The sequence below is a fragment of the Dendrobates tinctorius genome, unplaced genomic scaffold (assembly GCF_039654945.1).
Source record: "Dendrobates tinctorius isolate UK_male_01 unplaced genomic scaffold, ASM3965494v1 ptg000196l, whole genome shotgun sequence".
NCBI lineage: Eukaryota > Metazoa > Chordata > Amphibia > Anura > Dendrobatidae > Dendrobates > Dendrobates tinctorius.
Genome location: NW_027361863.1, coordinates 14555190 through 14566308, shown reverse-complemented (window position 1 = coordinate 14566308; position 11119 = coordinate 14555190). Strand labels below are relative to the sequence as shown.

Sequence of the window (11119 nt, the reverse complement as noted above, 5' to 3'; positions counted from 1 at the left end):
TTTGGCGCCATCAGAAGTATTTTGCTGTCTTCCGGGGTCTAGTTAACTGGCGCATGCGCAGTAAGACTTTTCGGCTATGCCCGCAATTGGGCAAAGCATACTGCACGTGCGCGAGCCAAGAATGCTTAGCGCACTCGCGAAAGATGGTGGACACCTACTCCTATTCATGAAAAAACTGTGGATGGCGGCCAAGGATAGGGAGGCGGCAAAAATCCAAAACACCGCCCATCGGACCGACCTCATTTAAATAGCCCACCAAAACCAGGTGACAGATTCACTTTAATGAGTGTCAAACAGTACTCTTCGTCAATCTGGCTCCAACCTCTGATTGCTGTTGCCAGATCAGCTTTGCAGGTTGGAGCCTTGCCATGGACCATTTTCTTCAACTTCCACCAAAGATTTTCAATTGGTTTGAGATCCGGACCATTTGCAGGTCATGACATTGACCTTATGTGTCTTTTTACAAGGAATGTTTTCACAGTTTTTGCTCTATGGCAGGATGCATTATCATCTTGAAAAATGATTTCCTCATCTCCAAACATCCTTTCAATTGATGGGATAAGAAAATGTCCAAAATATCAACACAAACTTGTGCATTTATTGAAGATGTAATGACAGCCATCTCCCCAGTGCCTTTACCTGACATCCAAATCCTGGTCCCCCATGTTATAGAAAATCAACCCCCCAACTGCTGCACTCAGAAACCCCTCTAATCTTATTAATATTCCATGCATGCCTTCTGTCTCTCTTAATTGTGCCCTTTGGAATTCTTGCTGAGTGTGTAATAAACTCTCCTTCATCCATGACTTCTTCCTTTCAAATTCTCTTAACCTTCTGGCCCTTACTGAAACCTGGATCCAAAAGACGCACATAAGGAAAAAAATTCCCTAAAATTAAAAAAAAAACCCACATTTGAAAGGTTAACTCACCAAAACCCTGACTAATGCACTAGCAGAATGCAGCAGACCTCCACTGATAAAGGCTGGGGCAGCACAGGTGCAAACCATTGATGAGAACAGCCAGTAACCCAATATGGTCTGGCGGCCTAGTGGAGAAAAATGCACACAAATTGGGCTTTCATAGGACATCAGTCACACAGATAAGTGTGGTGCAATGTGTCTGAACAGTCTATTAATGACGCCCATAGTATTAGCAGGCGGGCTGCATCACACAAAAAACCAAGCCAACATGAAGAGGTCTAGCTGCATCCTGCAAAAATGATAAAAAGTGGAAAAAGATGAAAAGTAGATTAGCTTCCATTCACCCCCCACATCCGATCACTGGCTCGCTCTTGTTATCTGCACCTCAAAAACATTTCTAGAATTCGACCTTTTCTTACTTTTGACTCCGCAAAAACTCTTACTGTTTTTCTTATTCATTCTCGTCTGGACTATTGTAACTCTCTACTAATCTCCCTCTTACCAAACTCTCCCCTCTCCAATCTGTCTTGAATGCTGCAGCCAGGATCATATTCCTCGCCAATCGTTACACTGATGCCTCTACCTTGTGCCAGTCATTACACTGGCTACCCATCCACTCCAGAAACCAGTACAGACTTTTTACCCTCACCCACAAAGCTCTCCATGGCTCAGCACCACCCTACATCTCCTCCTTCGTCTCAGTCTACCACCCTACCCGTGCCCTCTGTTCTGCTGATGACCTGAGGATAGCATCCTCAATAATCAGAACCTCCCACTCCCGTCTCCAAGACTATACACGTGCTGCGCCAATTCTTTGGAATGCACTTCCCAGGTCAAAACGATTAGTCCCCAATCTCTACAATTTTAAGTGTGCCCTGAAAATGCATTTATTCAGACTGGCCTACCGCCTCAACACATTATTCTAACTAACCCTGTGTGGCACAGTCAAAAGTTTTACCATAACCAAGTCCCCTTACCATGTTCCCACATGCTTTATGCATCCATTAGCCCTCTGTGTCTGTACTGTTACACACTTAACATTACGACTGGTCCAAACAATCAGGGCAATTGTTACCACCCACCTTTCGTGTCTCCCTTTTTTTTCCTCATAGATTGTAAGCTTGCGAGCAGGGCCCTCATTCCTCTTGGGACAGGACGGCGACACCCATCGGACCGGACAGCCCACCTCGGTGAGTATAATATAACGTGTTTTTATTCTCTTTCAGGTTACATCAGGGGCTTATCTACAGCATTACAGTATGCTGTAGATAAGCCCCCGATGTCTATGCCGGCAGCTGAAAGACCAAAAAAAGGGTAACAGATTCCCCTTAATGCTTTTTTCGCTGTGTTATGTACAAAAAAATAATTCAGAACACAGAATAGTGTATGGGTAAGAAATTTAATTCAGCAAAATATTGTTCACAAAAAAGTAACACAAATCACGTAATACTCGATGGATCAAAATATATTCAATTTTTGCACACTCCCCACCAAAAAATGCAGCTATGTATTTGGCAACAGATTTTGCACAGCATTAATCCCTGTCTATTGATTGTAATCATCCACTCTCCCTGCTCCTGCCACGCTTTCTCCCTTTTTAGGCTAAATGCAGATTGTATGTGATACAACGATTAGCCCTTAAAAAGGCTGATAGTACGATGGCTCAGCTTCAGCATCAGTATCAACACTACAGGCCTCTGATTCGCTATACTGTGCATACACAGGCCTGGACAAGCACTCTCTCACTCCAATACGAAGTGTCACAGAGCTGTGCAAGGGCGTCAGTGAGCAGAGCCAGGCGGCACCTGTTCCTTCATAACCCCAGATTATGTCACACGGCCAGCCAATTACAGTTATGCCACAACCAAGATGGCTACCGCAGTACAGTGACGCGCAGGCAATCCCCGCATGCTTGGGGGGCAGGGATTCCAATTTACATAGCGCACCTCTCAATATGAGTAACGAGTTCATCTGAGAACCATGATACTCTAGTGATAACGAAGTATCACCGAGCACCTTTGCTCATCTCCTATATTTACACCATAAATTGACATGCTGTGGATCTCAGTTCTGCAGCGCCTGTCAATTTTGGATATATTGCATGAAGTTTTGTAAAATCACATGCACTTTGCTGAAGCCGTAAATTTTATGCATTCAAATATGCAGCAGAAAAAAACGCACTAAATATAGTCATTGTGGGTAATTGTCCAAAATGGATCAGTGTAAAAAAATATACAGTAGATATGATATGCTATCTATTTTTTGCCCTACATTCAAGATATCCCCCAACTATCTCAACATGCACACACCGCTACTTCCTGTTACATATCCAGTTGATTCAGAAAAGCATATTCATCTGTTCCAGAATGCTCTGACAATCTTGTGATTTTAAATCTGGAAAACAAAATATTCTGTTTAGAAAATCATCACATCAGCTGCTTTTATCAAGTCACGAAGAATAATAATGTGTCATTATAAACTGCTGTTGAAGAGTAACCGTTGATTAATTAAATAAAAATCAAAACAAGAGTCCACAGGAAAATAAGAATCTTTGCAATATATTTTATCAGAAAAATCTACTTCTTTTACCTCCTGGACTGATCTATTTTTCAATTCAAGGGTAAAATGTGCATTCAGTAAAGACAGATTGTTACATTACAGGATAGGCGATGGCAGTTGGTGCTTTTAAAATTCCATGGAGAGAGGAGGAGCTAGAGGCGGAGACAGACATTCTGCTGCAAGTTCTTCTGAAATGTTACAGTTCTCCATAGAACTTTAGCACCAACTATCTTCTCTTATCTCAATAATATAACATTCTATATTCACTGAAGACAGATTTTACCTGTGAATTGAGAATTTTGAGAATGAAGGACCAACCCAGGAGGAGAAAGGTGCAGATGTCTCTGATAAGATATATTACAAAGTTGCCTATTTTCATGTGTACTATTGATTTATTAAATATATATTAAAACAATGGTTACTATTTAACTCTCTAAATGCATGATTAACACTTTCAAATCCCCATTAAAATCCCCATTTTCACTTCAGCAACCAAAGCTGATAATCTAGCATATGTATGTAGGTAGGGGCAGCATGGCGTACAGAGACTGCTGCAGTTAGGAGCAAACATGGTTTCACAGTGGCAGATATTAATCCCTCTTTTGCTACTTTGCCTTGGACTACAACTCTCAAAAACCTTTGCTCTTCTTTGCAACCTGGAAGAGGAGGAGGATCATCAGCAGCAGAAGAAAGGAATGATCAACTGAGCAAGCTGGAGAAGAAGGAAGGAGCTAGATGGGCACTGAAATATTTTGTCAATTCCTCCTGGTATAGAGAAGACAGCTTGAAGGACCCAGGACAGAAGCACAGATTGAGTGCTGGCAGCCCTGCAGCCCAGCATTAGTGGAGAGGAGTTAGTCTCGGAACTGTACCATAACTGTAGACCAGCCAGATTACCAGGACTTGCCCACAGCCGTTTGGGATAGTTCAGAGAAAGATCCATTCTCTGTGTCCAGTCATCTGGACCTTGTAGCCACAAGCTGGATCCCTGTGCGACTTTAGATTTGCTGCATCAAGGAGTGAGTAGCTTCTGCAGTGACTTGTGATTAAACTGTTGAGGAATTTGTACTAGATCTATTGCTGAGGAAATATCGCTGGAACATGTGTTCTGATCTCTAAAATCTTCACCATTACTGAGAATAAAGATTTTTTTTTCAGCACAGCAGCACCTCTGCCAACAACTGTGCAGGAACATGCTGCATCCAGGTTAATAGAGCCTGCAGAGTTTGGTGGCTAGTAACTGTGCTGTGCAGGGAAAACAAAGAAAAGGACACAATGATTTGAACCTCCATAAATAAGTACAGTGGGTCCTTCAGTCTTAGGATCAGTGAAGGGCCCAGAGTTCAGACCACCACCTATAATAATGTGATGGCATATCTTAATAATACAGGTGCATCTCACAAAATTAGAATATCATCAAAAAGTTAATTTCATTTCTTCAATACAAAAAGTGAAACTCATTATCTAGAGTCATTATAAACGGAGCGATCTATTTCACGTGTTTATTTCTGTTAATGTTGATGATCATGGCTTACAGCCAATGAAAACTCAAAGGTTATTATCTCTGTAAATTACAACGGTTTATAACAGCAGCTTGAAAAATGATACTAAAATCTGAAATGTTGGTCTACTGAAATGTATGTTCAGTAAATGCACTCAATACTTGGGTCGGGGCTCCTTTTGCATCAATGCGGCGTAGCATGGAGGCGATCAGCCTGTGGCACTGCTGAGGGGCTATGAAAGCCCAGGTTGCTTTGATAGCAGCCTTCAGCTCGTCTGCATTGTTGGGTCTGGTGTCTCTCATCTTCCACTTGACAATGCTCCATAGATTCTCTATGGGATTAAGGTCAGGCGAGTTTGCTGGCCAATCAAGCACAGTGATACTGTTGTTTGTACACCAGGTATTGGTACTTTTGGCAGTGTGGACAGGTGCCAAGTCTTGCTGGAGAATGACATTTCCATCTCCAAAAAGCTTATCGGCAGAGGGAAGCATGAAGTGCTCTAACATTTCCTGGTAGACGGCTGCGCTGACTTTGGTCTTGATAAAACTCAGTGGACCTACACCAGCAGATGACATGGCTCCCCAAACCATCACTGATGGTGGAGACTTCACACTAGACCTCCAGCAGCTTGGATTGTGGCCTCTCCACTCTTCCTCCAGACTCTGGGACCTTGATTTCCAAGGTCTAGTGTGAAGTATCCACAATCAATGGCACTCCACATTGATGCAGTAATTGATGCCAATGGAGCCCCGACCAAGTAATGAGTGCTTTTCCTGAACATACATTTCAGTAGGACAACATTTTGGATTTTCAAATCCTTTTTCAAGCTGGTGTTATAAAGTATTCTAATTTACTGAGATAATTACTTTTGGGTTTTCATTGGCTGTAAGCCATAATCATCAACATTAACAGAAACAAACGCGTGAAATAGATCACTGTTTATAATGACTCTATATAATATGAGTTTCACTTTTTGTATTGAAGAACTGAAATAAACTAACTTTTTGATAATATTCTAATTTTACGAGGCGCACCTGTATGTCATTACTTTAACAAATAGGGAACGCACTTTAATGATGAGATCTTTTGCTAAGCAACAACACAAGTAAAAGTAATTCTGTAACCATAGCTATATATATATATATATATATATATACATACACACACACAGACTCAAACAAAAAAGGAAGCACTCCGTAGCGCTATAGCATGCAAATCTGAAATATGAAAAATGAATTGCATTACTGCATTAGAAATCTGAAAATTGAGAAAGCTTAGCGCATACAATGTCCAATCTATGTGTACCTGGAAGCCACGTTAAGGCGTTTCTCATTTTCCAGGACCTAAACTAATCAATCCTCGCTTAGACTAAAGTCTTCATCTGTATGGGAATCTATGAATCCTCTCTTTAGACTGAAATCTACATCTCTGTGGAGGGGTAGTGGCCCTGCTGTGATTAAAAACGCCTGAGGCTAAGAGGCGGAGTGCTCAGTCAGAAGGTTAATGAATACAAATTTTAAAAAACTGACTGTCACATTGAAAAAAACTACAACCCCTGGCAAAAATTATGTAATCACCGAACTTGGAGGATGTTCATTCAGTTGTTTACTTTAGTAGAAAAAAAGCAGATCACAGACATGGCACAAAAGTAAAGTCATTTCAAATGGCAACTTTCTGGCTTTAAGAAGCACTAAAAGAAATAAGAACAAAAAATGTGGTAGTCAGTAATGGTTACTTTTTTAAACCAAGCATAGGGGAAAAAATATGGAGTCACTCAATTCTGAGGGAAAAAATTATGGAATCACCCTGTAAATTTTAATTCCCAAAACTAACACCTGCATCAAATTAGATCTGCTTGTTAGTCTGCATCTAAAAAGGAGTGATCACACCTTGGAGAGCTATTGCACCAAGTGGACTGACATGAATCATGGCTCCAACACGAGAGATGTCAATTGAAACAAAGGAGGGGATTATCAAACTCATAACCCCTTTCTGACATCTGACGTACTATCCCGTCCACGGTACCCTGGCCCGTATGACCGGGGACTGGATAGTACATTAGCGCAATCAGCAGCACTCACGGGGGGAGCGCCGCTGATCGTGGCCGGGTGTCAGTTGATTATCACAGCTGACAACCGGCCCTATGTGTCAGGGGCGGTCACGGACCGCCCCCGACACATTAACCCCTGGTACATGCAATCAAACATGATCGCAGTGTCTCAGGGGCATAGTGTAGAATCACGCAGGGAGGGGGGGCTCCCTGCGTGCTTCCCTAAGACCCTCTGAGCAGCACGATGTGCTCGCGCTGCTCCGAGAGTCTCCTCCCTGCAGGCGCCCGGATCCAATATGGCTGCGGGGGCCTTTGGGGTCCTGCAGGGAGGTGGCTTCCTCAGTTCCTGCTGAGAGCAAGCACTGAGAAAGCCTCTGCAGCGCCTGTCAGATCGCTGATCTGACACACTGCTGAGCAAGGTGTCAGATCAGCGATCTGACACTTTATTATATTGTCCCACAATGGGACAATATAATAAAGTAAAAAAATATATATTCCCTAATAAATTCTGTTTTTGTAAATAAAAAGAAAACAATAAAAGTACACATATTTAGTATCGCCGCATCCGTAACGACTCGCCCTATAAAACTATCCCACTAGTTAACCCCTTTAGTGAACCCCTTAAAAAAACAAAGAAAAAAATGCTTTATCATCATACTGCCGAACAAAAAGTGCAATAACGTGCGATCAAAAAGACGTTTATAAATAAACATGGTACCCCTGAAAACATCATCTTGTCCCACAAAAAAAGAGCCGCCATACAGTGTCATCAGCAAAAAAATAAAAAAAAGATATAGCTCACAGAATAAAGCGATGCAAAAATAACTATTTTTTTTATATAAAATGGTTTTTATTGTATAAAAGCTACAAAACATAAAAAATGATATAAATGAGGTATCGCTGTAATCGAACTGACCCGAATAAGAAAACTACTTTATCAATTTTACCACACGCGGAATGGTGTAAACGCCCCTGCTAAATAAATTCATGAAACGCTGGTTTTTGTTCATTCTGCGTCACAAAAATTGGAATAAAAAGTGATCAAAAAATGTCACGTGCCCGAAAATGGTACCAATAAAAACGTCAAATCGTCCCGCAAAAAATAAGACCTCACATGACTCTGTGGGGTCAAAATACAGAAAAATTATAGCTCTCAAAATGTGGTGATGCAAAAACTAATTTTACAATAAAAAGCGTCTTTTAGCATGCGACAGCTGCCAAATATAAAAACAAGCTATAAATAGTAAATCAAACCCCCCGTTATCACCCCTTTACAATTTTTGGGATCCAATTTCTCCTGTTACCCTTGGGAAAATAAAAAATTGGGGGCAAAAATATCATTTTTTGTGGAAAAAAATATGATTCTTTTATTTTTGTGGCTCTAAGTTATAAACTTCTGTGAAGCATTTGGGGGTTCAAAGTGCTCACCACACATTTAGATAAGTTCTTGGCCAGGGTCTAGTTTCTAAAATGGGGTCACTTGTGTGGGGTTTCCACAGTTTAGGCACATTAGGGGCTCTCCAAACGTGACATGACACCCGCAGACCATTCCATCAAAGTTTGCATTCCAAAACGTCACTACTTCCCTTCCGAGCCCCAACGTGTGCCCATACAGTAGGTTTCTCCAACATATCAGGTATCAGCGTACTCAGGACAAATTGCACAATAGCTTTTGCAGTCCAATTTCTCCTGTTACCCTTGGTAAAATAAAAAAAATTGGACCTGAATAATTTTTTTGTTAAAAAAAAAGTTAAATGTTCATTTTTTTTAAAACATTCAAAAATTTCCTGTAAGCACCTGAAGGATTAATGAACTTCTTGAATGTGGTTTTGAGTACCACCAGTTGTGCAGTTTTTAGAATGGTGTCACTTTTGGGTGTTTTCTATCATGTAGACCCCTCAAAGTGACTTCAAATGTGATATGGTCCCTAAAGAAATGGTGTTGTAAAAATGAGAAATCACTGGTCAAATTTAACCCTTATAACTTCCTAAAAAAAAAAATTTGTTTCCAAAATTGTGCTGATGTAAAGTAAACATGCGGGAAATGCTACTTAAGTTTTGTGTGCCATATCACTGTGATTTAAATTGATAAAAATTCAAAATTGGGAAATTTTCAAAATTTTCACCAAATTTCCTTTTTTTCCACAAATAAACGCAAGTTATATGAATGAAATTTTACCTCTAACATGAAGTACAATATGTCACGAGAAAACATTGTCAGAATCACCGGGATCCATGGAAGCGTTCTAGAGTTATTACCTCATAAAGGGACAGTGGTCATAATTGTAAAAATTGGCCCGGTCATTAAGTGCAAACCACCCTTGGGGGTAAAGGGGTTAAAAGAGGGTAAATCATCACCCAATGTTGCAAAACATGTTGATTGTTCACCGTCAGCTGTGTCTAAAATCTGGACAAAATACAAACAACATGGGAAGGTTGTTAAAGGCAAACATACTGGTAGACCAAGGAAGACATCAAAGCATCAAGACCGGAAACTTAAAGCAATATGTCTCCAAAACAGGAAATGCACAACAAGACAAATGAGTAACAAATGGGAGGAAACTGAAGTCAACGTCTGTGACCGAACTGTAAAAAACCGCCTAAAGGAAATGGGATTTTTCTACAGAAAAGCTAAAGGAAAGCCATCATTAACACCTAAACATAAAAAAACTAGATTACATTGGGCTAAGGAAAAGCAAACACGGACTGTGGATGACTGGATGAAATTCATTTTCAGGAATGAATCGCGAATCTGCATTGGGCAAGGTGATGATGCTGGAACTTTTGTTTGGTGTCGTTCCAATGAGATTTATAAATATGACTGCCTGAAGAGAACATGCAAACTTCCACAGTCATTGATGATATGGGGCTGCATGTCAGGTAAAGGCACTGGGGAGATTGCTGTCATTACATCTTCAATAAATGCACAAGTTTATGTTGATATTTTGGACATTTTCTTATCCCATCAATTGAAAGGATGTTTGGGGATGATGAAATCATTTTTCAAGATGATAATGCTTCCTGCTATAGAGCAAAAACTGTGAAAACATTCCTTGAAAAAAGACACATAAGGTCAATGTCATGGCCTGCAAACGGTCCGGATCTCAATCCAATTGAAAATCTTTGGTGAAAGTTGAAGAAAATGGTCCATGACAAGGCTCCGACCTGCAAAGCTGATCTGGCCACAGCAATCAGAGAAAGTTGGAGCCAGATTGATGAAGAGTACTGTTTGTCACTCATTAGATCCATGTCTCAGAGTCTGCAAGCTGTTATAAAAGCCAGAGGTGGTGCAACAAAATACTAGTGATGTGTTGGAGTGTTTTTTTGTTTGTTTGTTTGTTTTTCATGATTCCATAATTTTTTCCCTCAAAATTGAGTGACTCCATAACTTTTCCCCTATGCTTGGTTTAAAAAAGTAACTTTAGTTTTGTGCCCTGTCTGTGATCGGCTTTTTTTCTACAAAATTAAACAACTGAATGAGCATCCTCCAATGTCGGTGATTACATAATTTTTGCCAGGGGTTGTAAGTGTGAACAGGTGCTTACCTAGAGTCATTCATTAGTTGGTATACATGCAGCACATAAACACATGTTCACATTGGCCATTAAACATACAAAACCTACAAGAGACAAAATGAGCAAAAACCCTGCTGTAACTAAGTAAAATGCAAAAGTGCATTTAAATAACAGAGTTCTTAGTAATACTGTTTTTGATAAAAAATAGCATAAAAAACCTTAGCAAGCTGGAAATTGTATGTAAAAGCTTCTCCAGACTGGTGTCCACTGGTTAGGACCCGGTCCTTTTGTCTGCCCTTATTCACACATTGAGGTCAACTCTGACACATGGTAAGGTTTTTAATATTAGACAATGTAGGACCATCCTGATCAGAGTCACTTTGTCGACGGTACGATGGCCTTTATGCTATTTTTGATCAAAAACAGTATTACTAAGAACTCTGTGTTATAAAATGCACTTTTGCTTTTTACTTAGTTACAGCAGAGTTTTTACTCATTTTGTCTCTTGTAGGTTTTGTATGTTTTATGGCCAATGTGAACATGCGTTTATGTGCTGCATGTATACCAACTCAAA

General features: G+C 40.4%; 1 protein-coding gene across 1 annotated transcript in view; it reads right to left on the bottom strand.

Annotated features, from left to right (window-relative positions):
- Positions 1-2300: 2300 nt before the first annotated feature.
- LOC141056197 (C-type lectin domain family 2 member A-like) overlaps positions 2301-11119 on the bottom strand; it is a 166708-nt gene continuing 157889 nt past the window's right edge. Inside the window, exon 8 of the mRNA XM_073552904.1 lies at positions 2301-3314. Within this exon, the coding sequence (XP_073409005.1) occupies positions 3242-3314 (73 nt within the window). The 3' untranslated portion in view covers positions 2301-3241. The remainder of the gene's footprint in view (positions 3315-11119) is intronic.